This window comes from Manacus candei, unplaced genomic scaffold (genome assembly GCF_025592945.1).
Source record: "Manacus candei isolate 608988 ecotype Guabito, Panama unplaced genomic scaffold, ASM2559294v1 h1tg000071l, whole genome shotgun sequence".
Lineage (NCBI taxonomy): Eukaryota > Metazoa > Chordata > Aves > Passeriformes > Pipridae > Manacus > Manacus candei.
Window position 1 is genome coordinate 7,993,668 of NW_026138119.1, and position 14,724 is coordinate 8,008,391.

Genomic DNA, 14,724 nt, shown 5'->3' on the forward strand with positions numbered 1-14,724 from the left:
GATGGGAGCCTGTGCTGCGGCTCCTTCTGTCGGGGAAGGTTGACGTTAAAAAGAAGGCGAACGGAAACGTGTTTGCTTCGTTTTTCTCGGTTTAGCGTGTGCTGGTTTGGAACGCGCGGGTTGTGCGCTGCCCTTTGCCTGGTCAGCAGTGCTGCTGCGGGAGCAGCCCCTTCCCCCTTCCCTTGTTCTTTTTCTTTTACTTTTCCTTCCTTATTCCTTTCTCCTTCTCTTCCCATTCTCTTTTCGTTTTCCTTCATTTTGCCCTTCTTCTTTCATTTCCCTTCCTTTCTTCTTTCTTTTCCCCTTTTCCTCCTTTTTCCCCTTTCTCCCTTTCCCTTTCCTTTTCCTTCCCTTTTCCCTTCCCTTCCCCCAGCAGACTCTGGGTGTTTGATCCGTTGTGCATCATCTATTGAAAAGGTGTATTTTTCTCATTCCATACCCTGTGCTGGGGCAGCCCATCGGCTCCAGGACAGAAAGGACTGTTTTTGGGTTCAGAACAGCAGCTGTGAGCAGTTGACAGGGTGATGTTCTGGGGTATCCACACCTTGGCTGATTTTAATCATCTTCATGGATTCCACCAGTTCTGCACCGGTTTGTGGGGAGACAGCCAGTTAAGGGGTTCACCCTTGATCACAAGGTTATGTTGCCTGGTCATTCCACTCTCCTGCTCCCTCCTGGAAGGTACTAAAGGATTGCAGCTCCATTACACCTGCACAGGGCTGATCACCAGAGTCATTAATCATGGATTAGTCATTTCCCTCCTGCCTCATCTCTCTTTCTCCTCCTCATCCCTCCACCCTTTACTTCTGGCCCATCTGCCTGTCAGGCATTGCAGGCTGGCAGTGGTAGCCAGAGGCAGGTTTTGGCCACTGGATCATGGCTGTGCTCTGTCTGGTGTTTCATGGAATCCTAAAATATGCTGAATTGGAAGGGACCCTCCATGTCCTGGAGTCACTAACACCGATACCATTCCAGCCACATTTTTGCTCAGCCATTGTGACCTGCTGTAGAGATGGCAGAGAGACAGCCCTTTCACTGTGACCCCGTGGGGCTGCACAGCAGGACAGGGAATGTCATGGCTTGGGGCTTCCTCTGTGGGAGCAGGGAGAACCCCAGGCAGGTGCAGGGGCACCGTGTCCTTCACACACCAGCAGCACCACTGTTCCCAGTGGCATCCAGGCACTGTCCCGTGATCAGCCCAGGGCTGATGTGCAGGTGGAGGCCCCGACTCAGAGGAATTCACTGCCTGGAGAAGGAGGCAAATCCTTGGTTTAACCATTTCCCAAAAACCCTTCGTGTGGCCTCTCTGCCTGCAGCACTTTTCCACTGCTCACCCGCTCCAGCCAGCACTGAAGAAAGCAACTTGCATAATGCACCAAGTCTTGCCACCTTTTGTTCTCGGCAGGTTTTTTCTACTTTATTTAGAATAGAGCAGTTCAGTCTGAAGGGACCTACATCCCAACAGCAATGAGGAGCAGCAGGGATCAGCAAATGTGGGCAGGGGACACGCTCAGAGGCAGTGGAGCAGATGCAAAGCCTGACCAGGGTTGCAAAAGAAAATGAGTGAGATTTACAGTTCCCCTGTTTCAGGCACCAGTGGATCCCTGGAGGTGTTGCTGTGCCCAGGGAGGGGGCACAGGGTTCACTCCTGACTTCTTGCCTCACCAGGGAAAGGTTCTTTCAGCCCCCAGTGTATTTTCCAGTGAAAAAAAAAAAGGATGTAAACATTGAACCAGGGTGGTCTGGCAGATTTTTTGAGGCTACCCACACCTGAAAGTGAGCAGTGTGAGGAAAAAACAGTGGTAGGAATAGGAAATAATCTTTCAGTGCATCCTGGGGAGAAAACAAAGAGCTCTCTGGACTTGATTAGAGGTGATAATGATGAGTCAGTGATGTTACTCAGCATGTGGGGGTGTGGGGACCTCATACCATGACACTGAAGGATAGGAAGACCATCCAGCCTGGAGCCCCGAGGGGCTGCCCCACACCAGCAGCCAGCCATCCAGCAGGCAGTCTTGGGAAGATCTCAGCCATCCCATGGGAAAGGGGCATGCGGATGTGTTGGAGCAGGGAGGGAACCAGCTGCCTTGGGGGGTGATTTGGGGGGTCATGGAGCCATCCTTGAGGGACTGTAGTGTCTCAGAGGCAATGGGGTGAGCACTGAGATGCTGCCAGAGGTCAGATGAGCAGGGCAGGGCTTGGGTTGCTCTTCCTGGGAGCCACTGCAGGCAGTGGAGGGGCAGTGGGGAAAGTGCAGGGTCAGCAGAGCCAGTTCCTTTGACAAAGCAATCTCATAGGGGATGCCTGCACCACTCCCTTTTAGAGAGGTTTATCAGAGGTCTCTAGAAGCTCTCCTGGCATTTTTTTCTTAATACTTCAGGCTTGCAAGTGTGTAAATGTCTCATCTGAAGCCGAGGTGAGATCCTGCCTATCCAGCCTGTGGGGAGCCAAGATGATTTTCCTCTGGATGCTCCCTGCTGGTACCTTTGGGATCATCCTCAGGGCTGAGGGGCTGCACTGAAAGGCAGGGGGGGTCATGGGAGCATTGTGGTGTGGCTCCTTGGCCAGTCCTTGATGTTGGGTGTCAGGGTGCAGCGTTCTGTGTTTAACTGAGTTTGGTTAATTGGCTGTGAGCTGTGGGCACAGCATCATCAAGGAAAGGGGGGTGTGCAGCAGGGCAGGGGCAGGCTGGCAGTGTGGAGATGAGGGGGCTCTTCCTCAGGAGCTGTAGCGATAGAAAAATGAGTAATGGGTACAAATTGAAAGAAGGGAATTTTAAGTTAGATATTAGGAAGAAATCCTTCCCTGTGAGGGTGGGGAGGCCCTGGCACAGGTTGCCCAGAGAAGCTGTGGCTGCCCCATCCCTGGAAGTGTCCAAGGACAGGTTGGATGAGGTTTGGAGCAACCTGGGCTAGTGAAAGGTGTCCCTGCCCATCGCAGGGGCATTGGGACTTTAAGATGATCCTTAAAGTCCATTTCAACCCCTGAACATTCTGTAAGCAGATGAAAAGGGGTCACAAACCCTCACGCTCGGGAGGTTATCAAGTGTCCTGACTCAGGGGCGTTACACGATCGGGCTGCCACACTCCTCTTCCCGAGGCGCGAGTGGATGGGATGAGGATGGAAGGGTGAGATCCCGAGGCGTCCCGGCGGAGCGGCCGCGGGGTGCGTGCGGCAGGGAAGCGATGCCGGGATGTGCCGCATCCCGGGATCTCAGCGCGGTCCTGCCGCGGTGCCACGAGAGGGCAGCAGGGCCTCACGGACCGCCACGGCCACCGCTGTCCCGCCGTGACCGGGACCCCGCGTCCCCCCCCCTCGGCGGAGGCTCCCACGGGCTGCGCATTGTGGGGTCCGCACTCGCAGCCTGCATCCCTCCGGCCTCGCTGAACCCGTGCCTTCGCCCAGGGGATGTCATTCCCTCGTGGGATGCCGTGCCACGGGATGGCTGCGTGTCCCAAAGGTTGGGTAGTGGTTCCCTGGGGAGCCCTTCCTTGCCCACGTGTGAGCCCTGGGATGTGGGTGTTGGTGGCTGCTTGGAGGTCCCAGCAGCAGGGGCTGATGCTGTGCTTCAAGGAATCAGAGAGTGGTTTGGGATGGAAGGGACTTTAAAGCTCATCTCATTCCACTCCCTGTCATGGGCAGGGACACCTTCCACTACCCCAGGTTGCTCCAAGCCCCATCCAACCTGGCCTTGGACACTTCCAGGGATGGGGCAGCCACAGCTTCTCTGGGCAACCTGTGCCAGGGCCTCCCCACCCTCACAGGGAAGGATTTCTTCCTAACATCTAATCTAAATCTGCCCTCTGTGAGCCATTCCCTCTTGTCCTGTGCTATCCTTCTCACTCACGTGGATGCATGTGACAGAGAAGCACTGCTGACTCCCTCCTTTCTCCCAGCAGTGTTTGCCCATCACTAACAGTGGGCAGCACTAAATCTGTTCGGGCTCTTCGCAGACCTGGTGGTGACCGCACTGACAATACCTCAGTGCAAGAGAAATTCTCAGGAAAACACATCTATTGATTTTCTTTTCAACTCCCTTTCGATGGATTTGCCAACAAACAGGGTATTATTCCACCAGGTGATAAACAGTGGATGTGTCCTGGCTGTAAGCCCCCACTACCCTGCCCATGGTGGCACTGGGTCTGTCCAGTGGGGTACAGGGAAGGTGGACCAGAATTCCCTCTTCTGTAAAATGCAAACCCCAAGTCCTAAGTCAGCCTGGCTGAGCAGCACATTGGTGTTGGTGGGGTTAACCTGGTGAGCCTGGAGGAACCCCTACCTGGGTCAGTTCCTGATGTTCCTTTTACAGTTTCAGCTGGAGAGTGTTCTCTCCTTGTTCCCAGCATTTCTGCTTTTGAAGAGCTACCACATCCTACCCCTGAGGTGGCTGCATTCTTGTGGGAAGTGGAGTGATTCCCAGTTTTGGAATGACTTGGGAATCTTTTGGAAGAGGTGCTGTATAAAATGCCAGACCACTAGCAAACCCAGTGTCTCCTGGGAGCTCTCAAGACCAAAGAGCACTGCAGTGCAAAGGAATTAGGTATTATGCTGTTGCTGTTGTTATAGCAGTGGTGTTATCATGCTCCCCTCTTGTCCAGGCACCAGGAGGTGCTGCTGGTAATGCTGGAAGTGTTTCCCACATCAACAACTGCTGCATCCTAAGCAGGGACCCTTGTGTGCAGTCAGTCACCTCGTGCTGTGGGATTATAAGATCCTGATGAAGCCCAGAGACAGAGCCAGGCACCCCAACAGGCAAATGCTACCTCTGCACACCCTGTGCTGCTCATCCTGCCTTTCTTACGCAAGGCCTGACGCCTGGCACAAGGCTGCTGTTTAATTTATTTTGTTGTGGTGTTGTTTTTTTGGTGTTTTTTTTTTTCTCCCCAAATACATATCCGAGATAAACAAACTAATAACTCCCACAAGTTGCCGTGGCGCGTCTGACCACATCCGCGGCGCTCTGCTCCCAGACAGATGTTGCCAGCGTTCAGCTGAGTTGCCAGCAGCGTTAGCAAAAGCATGTTCAGATTCAGGGGTTGATAAGGACTGCCTGTATCCTCCCTGCTGCAGCCCCTGCAGCTGAGCCTCGTCCTCCTGCCCTGATGGGACCTTTGGAGCGCCCTCGCAGTGGTCACCTGCAAAGCCCTTCCCCAGGAGTGAAGCTTTGCAGGAGTAATCAGAGTGCCCTGGGAGGTTATCCTGTTCTGTATAGGTAATAAAAGTCAGGCTGAGCCTCCAGGAACATGTGGTTTCCTCAGTTCACTGTCAGGTTTGCAATGGGGAGAGTGGGCTCCATCCTGAGCCCACTCCTTGCATGCAGGTGGCTGAGGACATAGCCAGAACTCATCTCAGAGGTAGGAGAGAGGGAGATAGAGGGACCTTAATCCCTTCTTCCCGGGCTGTAGTTGCAGTGGCAGGTCCAGGAATATGTTTTGGAGGCAAAATACCTCTCAGATCTGAGTAACTCCTCTGTGAGATGCCACAAGTGGTGGGTGGTGTGGGTGGGACAAGACAGAAGCACCATCTCTATTCAGGAAATCTTCAGCTTTCTAGGGATGAAACACCTTGAGCTGATGCTTTCCACCCCTTGAGCAAGCAGATGAGGGAGAGTGGTCTATAATTCTTCGTTATAGAGCCAATAATTCAGGAAGGAAGGCTTGATATCCTAGTGCCAATCATGAGATAACTGATTCCACTGTCTTTTCAGCTCTGTGTTCATGTCCTTCCTTAAAGCATGGTTTTAAAAATTCCTTCCCCATGGAGGGTCTCTGAAATCGCTGCTTCAGCTCTTGTGAAGAAGCTTTGCAGCCCAGAATTGTAATTAACTTCTTTCTTTTGTACAGTACTGATGTTAAAAAAAAAATGTTACTCTTGTGCAGAAGCGAGAAGAGGCTCATGGTATCTCCCTGTAATTTCCTTCTTTGTGAACCACTCAGTTTTTTAAGGTTTCAAGGCTTTCCCTTGTGAGACTTGAAGTTGCCTGGAGCTGGTCTTCTAGAAAATAATCTCTCCATAACCAGCTCCAACTCCTATTTTCCATGTCTGTGCACACCAGTGTCTCCCTAGATGTTGAGACATCTCACAGCCTTGTTTTAATTTATCTTAGCAACTGCTCCCCTTTTATTCCGCTAAAAGATGAGTTGGTTGGAATTTGCTCATTCTTCCTGTGACAGCTTTGATCCTGTGCACAGAAGTGTTCCCTGACAGCCAGACAGCAGGGAAGGGCTGTCCCTACCCTGGAGGGCTCTGGGAGTCATGAATGAATATTGTGTTTATTTGTATTTCTAACTGACTAGTGCCTTGCCAGATCAGCTGCATGTCCCTGCAAGCACAGGGTATTGAGACATCCCTTGTTCCTCTTCAGCTCCTTCTTGGGACTGGGAATTTGTTGTTGGAGGCAATAGCCATCCAGCTCATGGTGTTGGGCACAGGATGAAGAAAAGCTTTTCTTCTGTGGATGTGACACCAGGGTATGGAATTTGGGCCTTCTTAGATCAACCCATCTGTAGACAAAGCATTTAAATTGGAATTTAAATTGTGGAGAGCAGAGATGGGAGTCGTGTCTCCTTGGCTCAGGGTGTCACCAGGGGTGATACTTCCCTTGTCCTTAGCAAGTGTTTGGACAGACATAGAGCGAAGCAAAGGCTCTCCAGTTTTGTCTCCCTGTGCTGAAGACCACCAGGAGGTTTCACAGGGGGTTTCAAAGGCCTGATTGTTTCCTTGAGGCAGAGTGTTGATAGTTTGGGTTTGGTAATGCCTTCATCTGTGCGGTGAGTTTGTTCCCATACGTGCTTATCCCCCCTGCCAAGGACTTCATCCCTCCATGCTCCCTCTTTGCAGCCTCTTTGGGTCCTTCCCAGCACCATGGATAGTGTGTGACTCAAAAGGGTGACCTAAGGACGACAGAGGCTAGAGGGGGCTGGCATTGGGGTGAGGGTGAAGGCACTCCCTTTGGGAAGGTTTCTCTTTGGCAGTGAAGATAATACTGGGGTGGTTTTGTTTCATTTTGGAGCACATAAAGTGAACATGCAAGTTAGAAAAGAGAAGACTGGGAACACAACTTAGAAAAGAGAAGAAGAACATGATAAGTTCTGTCACTCTAGAAGTGCTCTAGAGTGGAAATGGTCACACTTCCAAGCAATGACATGAAAGTCCTGTTTTTCTCCTTCTCTCCTCAACCTTTCTGGTTTCCTGCTCCCACCTGGCCTAAACCTTCAGCAGCTGCATTTATCCTGACTGCAGCAAGGTTTGGGTTTGGGAAGAGGACTGTGCCGAGATCTATTTAATGTTGTTTGGTTTCTTCCCTCTCCCTCCACCAGAAACAACTGAGCTTGGGAACAAGAAGGAGCTGAAATCCATGCCCTTCATCACGTACCTGTCAGGCCTGCTGACGGCACAGATGCTGTCTGATGACCACCTCATCTCCGGTGTGGAGATTCACTGCGAGGAGAAAGGGCGCTGCCCCTCCACCTGCCACCTGTGCCGGCGCCCCGGGAAGGAGCAGCTCAGCCCCACACCGGTTCTGCTGGAGATCAACAGGGTGGTGCCTCTGTACGCCCTGATCCAGGAGAACGACACCAGGGAGGTGAGTGAGCCAGGGAGGGACCAGCCCCACCTCTGTGATCCTCTCAGCCCCCTCTCCAGTCGCTGCAGGGCTGTTGGGTTCCCTGGGGTGAGGTGGTGTTTTGGTGTGTGTGTGTTTGGAGGGGGATGCAACGGGATGGTTTCAGGGATGGAGCTGGCAGATCCTGCTGCCCACCACCCAAAGCCCTCTCAGACCTGCATCTCCCTGCCTTTGGTACAGTGAAGGCAATGCCATAAGCAGCCAAGGCCACAGTCATTCCCAGTGTCCACCAGTGTGCAGGATGTGTCCTGTGGAGGGGTCTCAGGAGCCAGGCATCGGCTCAGTCCTTCCCTCCTGGCTCTGAGATCTCAGATGTACCTGTGTGAGGGGTGGCCAAAGCCCTGCAGGGCTCAACTGTGGCTTTTCAAAGCACCTCTGCAGAGAGAGTGAACAACCAGCCCCCTGGGACAGTCCCACAGCCACAGGAGGTCACTGTTACTCCAGGAGGGGCCAACCACCCTTCCCTGGGGCTGGACTTCTGCAAGAGCTTCAGTGTTAATCCTATGGAGATTGATTTTCCTCTTTCTCGGTTCACTGCCACCCCTACCCCCCTCTGCAGCCCTCTGACCCCAGTCTCGAGTCCAAAAATGACAGACCTGCTTAAAGTCACTTATTAGCACTGAGCCTGCACTTGATTAGGATGCCTGGAGTGAGCCAGTGCTCAGCAGCTGTGGGTGGGATGCAGAGGGCTGCAGGTCAGGAAACAATCCTGGCACACGGAGGTGTGACCACCAGGAATGATGCTTCATCCTCTTCCCAGATCCACAGGCAGAAGAGCCTCCATGCTTCTCCTGGCATCCAAGTCCCTTATGGGCACTGTCCCTCCTTGTTTACCTCCTGATCTTCTTCCTGCTTTCCCATGTATCAGGCTACCTGGTTCTTCCATGCAACTGTGCCTGACTTCCATACCTCAGTTCCCCTGTCTTTTCAGCTCTTTTCCCCCAAACTCCCTTTCTCCCACTATTTTTAATTCCTGCATTCTTTCCCCACCTATGCCTGCTCTTCCCAGTGGGCAGTCCTTGTGTAGACATTGACCTGCTGTTATCAGCATGTCCAGGGCAGTGCTGGGATGAGGCATCACGGGTACAGGGAGAGCAGTGGGAAAGCTGGTTTCCTTCAAGCAAAAAAGATGCGCTTCCCAGCAGCAATCCACAGGAAGACACTCCTTTTGGGATACAAGAGATAGGTTAGCCAGCGGGGAAGGGGTAACTGTGAAAGCAAGCAGGATCTGGAGGATCTCCATGGACACTGTTCATCACCAGGTAGCAATGCTGTCCTGTCTCTCTGGTCCTGGCTGCACAAGGTCCCCTCCTCCTCCTCTTCCTCACCTGTCCCTCAGCCCTGCCAATGCTGCCGTGCTCACTTGGGGTGCATCCTTGTCCTGGGGAGCTGGAGCCTGCATTTCACCAGCAGCAGCCTCCCTCCCTCCCTCCCTCCCTCCCTGCTCCCCTGGCTCCTGCAGGGGCTGGCCCCTTCAGCTGCAGCTGGAGCACAGCCCGCATTGTGCTCTCTGCTGAGGCGCCGGGAAAACCGGCAAACAAACACGCAAACAAACACAACCCCAATGAGGCAACAAACCAGAGACACCCCAGACATCTTCCAGGGGGCTTTGCTCCATGCATCCCTCCTCCTCCTCCTCTGCTTCCACCTGCTCACCCAGGGGTGGAGGGGCCTGTCTGTGTCAGGGTGTGTGTGACTCTGCCCTCCCTTCACCCCAGGGAGCTGTTGATCAGCAGTGCTGGGGTTAGAGGTGACAGGGCGAGGGATTTGGGTGGCTGCAGGATGGAGGATGCTACCAGAGGGGATGCCCAGGGGACACTGGGAGCTGGCAGTGAGCAGCACATGCCAGGACAGATCACCTTTTCCATCCACAGCGGAGGGTTCTGGGGTGGGTGGGTTCACACTGTCTTCTCTGACCACCACCCCCCAGCTGGACTGGGTCTTCTTTTGACTGTGGGCTTCTCTTGACAGCAGGCCCTCTCATTCTTCTTCTCCCTACAACCAAATCCTTGCTGCAGCAGGACACAGGGAGTACTTTTTGCGTTTCCTAACCATTCCCATTCCCTTAGCATAAAACCCTTGTGCTGCATCAATTCCAGAACTCTCCTTTCCCCTTCTTGTTCACTTCTGATCCACTGTCCTGCTCCCTCAATCCTTTCCTTCTCAGCTTGCTTCTTGCCCTTCTCTCCACCAGCCTCTCTCCTGCAGGATTTTTATCCTCTCCCTCTCCCCCTGCTGCCCATGTCCCTGTGGGCAGGGATGAGTCCAGGTGCCTGGGGGCTGTGTCACACCACTGCTGAGGTGCCACCACGGCACAAACCTTGGCTCTTGGCACTGGAGGTTTTGCCAAGCTGGGTAGAACTGTGCCTGCCTCTCTGGAGGACGTGGAGCTGATGGGGGCCATGTCCCTGCCCTAGAGAGGGTGGTTTGGTGTGGGGTTAGTGCTACCTGTATGAGAATATGTCCCCATCCTCTTGTGACATTGTGAGCTCAGTGACAAGGGGTTCCCACAGGGGCAGGAATGTGCCTTCCCCTCATATTCCTCCACAGGTGTGATGGCAGGGAGGGTGATCATGAAAGGGAAAGGGGTTTAGAGGTGTTGGGGAGCTGCAACCACCACGGGGCCATCACCCTGTCACCAAAACCGAGTAGTGTGCCCTGGTGCCCTGGAAAGCCACCAGTTTAACCATGACCTCTTGCTCTGCACTCTGGGAGAGGCTCCCTCAGGGTGGGTGCCATCAGGAACATCTCAGGTACCATCTGGATGATGAAATGTCCTTTTTCAGCACCAAGTAGGAGGCCAGGGCAATCCCAGGCACTGCAGAGTGGTGTTCACCCATGGCATAAACATGATTTGCAGATACCTGGGCTAAGCCAAGGCATCTCCAAGCACAGCCTCCACAGCAGAGCTGTGTTTGGGGTGTTTGATCCTCAATCAATACAGCAAGTGCTGGCTTCCTAGGAACTGTAGGCACATTCCAATTCCCGTGTAGTATTAAAAAATTAATAATTGTAAACAGTGAAGCTCTTCCTCTCTGCATACATGTCCACATAGTCAATGCTGTATGTGTACAGAGAGAAAGCGAGGTCGTTAATGAGGTGGATATTAACTTCTATAAAGTTGGCTGAAGGGTTTTGCTGTATAAGCCCAGCAGCAGATATGAGGCAAGACACAGGTAAAGACATTTTGCCCTCTTCAGTATGTGTATTTTTTTTTTTCAATAGGTTTGTCTTTTCATCTGCCTCAGAGCAGTGAGTTACGCACTTCCTAAAATTTACAGCTACCACCCCGTCCAAGGCCATGTTCTCGGTTGCTGATGACCTTGCCAGACTCTTAAGTGCTGGGGTTTAAGTTTCCACACTGGGTGTCTGCCTTGGGCTGATTTGTGATTTTTCTTTGTGTGCATGTTTGATTTCAGCTAAAACTGACCGTTTCCAAGGGAGAGATTAGGCGAAAATATATTACTTTGCCCACGTGAAATAAGTTGGAAAACTCTTTATTTCCATGTCATTGGGAATTGCTGTTTTCTTCTTGCTTTGAAGCAAGAACTTGAAATTTAAAGGACTTCAGGAGGTTTTTTGCTGCCCAGGGAGCATTTGTACTGAGGCATTTGTACTGTGAGTTCAAGGAAACTCTCAGCTGTGTGTGATCTGTCCTCCCAGCCCAGCTCCAGCACCACTCCTGCTCCCAGCAGTGGGGAGGAGCAGTGTATCAGGGCCCTCTTTTCCTTCTTGGATGTGATGAAAACTACAGATTGAGCCCCTGCTGGGAGTTTCTTTTGTTTCTCCCTGTGGTTTAATGTGTTCATCGGAGAACTTGCCTGGTCACTGATAGCCTCAGCCTGGCTGGGGACTGTGGCAGTGCTGGGCAAAGAGTTTCCCAGGTTCAAGAAGATGTGTTTGAAGGTCTAAGCACCTTTGAAGGGTTTTGTTGAATGTCTTTTTCATAGTTGTTACAAATGATGTGTCTGTGGGTGGAAGGTTTCACAGCAAGGACTGCTTGCTGGAGCAGAGGCAGTGCTGGATTCTTCTCTGCACTGGTCCCCATCAGCTGGTGACATTCAGCTAGTCCAGATAAGTTTATAGCACCATTGCTGTCGTAGCTCCATTGCTCCTCAGTCTTGAATGCTCACACTGTGAGTTTAAAAGGTGTGAAGATCCAGGGAAGCTGTGACCTTGGCTTCACCTTCCAGGGTCTTCTCTGGATGTCTCTGGAACCTGCATCATGTTTTGATCTATGCCAGTGTCCTAACATCTCCCTTCTGCTTCCTTTGTGTTCTGCAGCAGTGCAGACCCCAGAGTGGTCCCCCTATTGCTGTGTGCAGGTGAAGCTGGAGGAGTTTCTCCGCTGCAAGGCTGTGGAAGAAACCTCCACCAGTGTCAGTGGCTGGCCAGGACCCACAGCAAAGAGTTTCTATCTGTGGTGGGGCTTTCTGCTGGCAAAATACCCCCCAACACCTCAAGGGCGGGATGTTGTTGAGTGCATGTGATGTGAGAGAAAAGAGATGTGGTGACCCTGGGTGCTTTCCCTCTAATGAACATCCTGGAGATGTTCACTAGAAGAGTGAACACTAGAAGAATGCTCCTCCTGCCCTCACCCCGTGCCATGGGGTAGGAAACATCCTTCTTACTACCCAGCACAGCCCTGGAGTCCACAGAGGCACAGGCTGAGACAGGGAGATCCCAGGTTTCTGCAAACTTCCTTGACCCTTGAGTGGGCTGCAGGAAGGCAAGAAGCCCTAGGAAGAGCAGGCATGTCCTGTTTCCCCATCCCTCCCAAGAACACCTTTGACAGGGATGCTCATGTGCATGGCTGGAGCCACAGGGCAGCTGTGGCCAGTGGAGGGGAGAAAAGAGAAGGCATGTTGAGCAGTGTGGTCCCTCCTGTTTTTACTGTTTGTTTTCCCCCCCAAAAAAACCCTGAAACAGGCACAAAGCTGCTCCCATGGAACAGCTCCTCCAGCTGCAGAAGTGCTTAGAGGGTGGTGTGGTGAGGGGAGTGCAGGGAAGGGAGGCAGGAGAGATCAATCTCACTCCTAGTGGGAAATGGGCTCAAACCCCTGTTGTGTGTATTTAAGGAGACAAATGGATGTGGAGCCTGGGTTTTTGGAAGACCCCTAGGACCTTGGTTTAATTCGAAAATTGAGTAATCTCAGCATTTGCTGCAGCCACGGCCTCCTTGCAGCACACGCGGCCTGGCCTTGGTGTGGGGGTTTGCTGGAGGGCATGTCCCTGTGCTGCTGGTCCCATTGGCCTTGGCAGGAGCTCAGAGTGTGGCTGGGACCCTGGCAGGGCTCTCAGGCTCTCAGTGAGAGCTTCTTTCCTGCCTGTGCATGGGCCACAGTGTGTTTGTGCCAGCAGTGCCAGGGGGTCACCAGCTCAGGTGGCAACTGAGGTTGGAGCAAAATTCCCCATCGTTCCTTCCCACCCCTTGTCTGTGATCACCCCATGGCCCCAAAGAACCATCTCCTGCTGAGCAGAGCATGGCCACTGCTGTCCTCTTTGGTGTCCCAGGCTGGCAGGGAGGCCTTGGCCGGGGTGAAAGATGTCCCCAAGACCATCAACTCACTTTGGTCCTCACACAGCACCCGGTGGCAGAGCTGCTGGAGGACAACAGTCCTCCTTGTGCACACACAGCTTCCCCAAAGCAACCCCTGAAGGCATGGGGAGCCAGTGCCAGGGATTTATTTTTCCACCACCAAAACTGACAGGGAGCCCGGGAGAATGGGGACAGTTTGTGTGGTTGAGGCGAAATTTTTTTTTTTTTTTTGTTTGATCTGAGGAGTTTTTCTTTTTACTTGTTGTTGCTTTGTTTTAATACCTGCTAATTGGCTCTCATTCTCCTCCTCGATCCCTTGAGCATCCTGCTGCAGCTCCAGCCCACATCCAGCTCGAGTTTCCAGGGGAAGAATGGCCGCATTGTAACGCCCGCACCGGGCCATAATGGGGAGCTTTGTGCCGAGGTGTGAAAGCGGAGCCGGCTCCCCGGGACGGGGCTCGCTGCAGCGTAAGGGCTTTTATTTCCCCTGCTGCCAGGTTTTACAGCGTCCTCTGCTGCTCCCTCGGACCCCATAAATAACAGAAACCAGGATGCTGCCCACCCTGGGTCCCTTCCAGCACCCTGACCTTTCCAGCAGACCGATGATGTGCCTTCCCAGGATGAAGTGCTGCTGATCCTGCTCCCGGGGGAGAGGCAGCGGAGGCAGGGAGGGTGTGAGCAGCACAGGATGAGATCACCTGCCAACAGCAGTAGGGAAACTTCATCCTCCTTTGCTGTGAACCTGGAGCAGACTTTCGGACGCAAACTGCATGATCCTGGAAAGAGTCTCTGGCCTGGGAAATCCTTGGCCTTCCTCCTCCCAGAGATGTCTAGACTAAGGAGCAGCATTTGTTTCCTGTGAACAGCACTGAGCACTGCTGGAAGGGCATGGAAAGCTTTTTCCTCCAGCCACCCTGCCATCATGGTAGCATCCTGTTGAGGCTATGAAATCCCTGCTTGAGCCTAAATCCCCTGTTCTTTCCCTTGATGAACAGCCAGTGTTGGTTTTGCTATCCACGGACTGCTTGGAGTCGACGGTGTCTGGGAGCTCTGGTCAGTGGCTCTGTGGTGTCAGGCACTACATGGGGTGACATCATTGGTTGACTGGGCTTGCTGCTAAGCCAGGCAGCCCACTGCCTCCTCCAGTGTTCCCTGCCTGTGCCCAGGGGAAGGTGGTGGTGGTGTGTAGGCATCATCTCCACTCTGCAAACAGGAAGGGACAGGGTGTCTCCATTGGCTGCCATGTCCCTAGACATGAGGCTGTCTGCTGGCATGACCCAGCCTGCTTCACTCTTCCTCTTCTCCTTCTACATTGAAAAGAACAAACAAGCAGACAAAGGCCAAGGAAACCAGTGAAAAACTCCAAATGAATCAAATTTCCATCTTCTAGATCATCTCCACTATCTGCAGTACATCTCTGTCCAGCCTACCTGCTTACTTGTGGTTGGTTTTTTATCTCCCTCTATTTCCTTTTTAATTTTCCCAGAAAGTGATGCGTGCACAGCAACCACGAAGAAACTTAGATTCAATGAGCCAGATTTCCATGTCCCTGTCAGCCGTG

The 14,724-nt window shown here is 52.8% G+C and overlaps 1 protein-coding gene across 5 annotated transcripts in view; it reads left to right on the forward strand.

Moving 5' to 3' along the window:
• The window catches only part of ASTN2 (astrotactin 2), a 324,472-nt gene that overhangs the window by 222,817 nt on the left and 86,931 nt on the right, over window positions 1-14,724 (forward strand). For 4 of the 5 annotated variants that reach the window (XM_051807886.1, XM_051807888.1, XM_051807887.1 and 1 more), the window contains exon 17: window positions 7,320-7,585. In XM_051807886.1, coding sequence (XP_051663846.1) covers window positions 7,320-7,585 — 266 coding nt within the window. Of the gene's footprint in view, window positions 1-39; window positions 418-7,319; window positions 7,586-14,724 lie in introns of those variants that run through there. The other variant, XM_051807890.1, reaches the window with a different exon arrangement.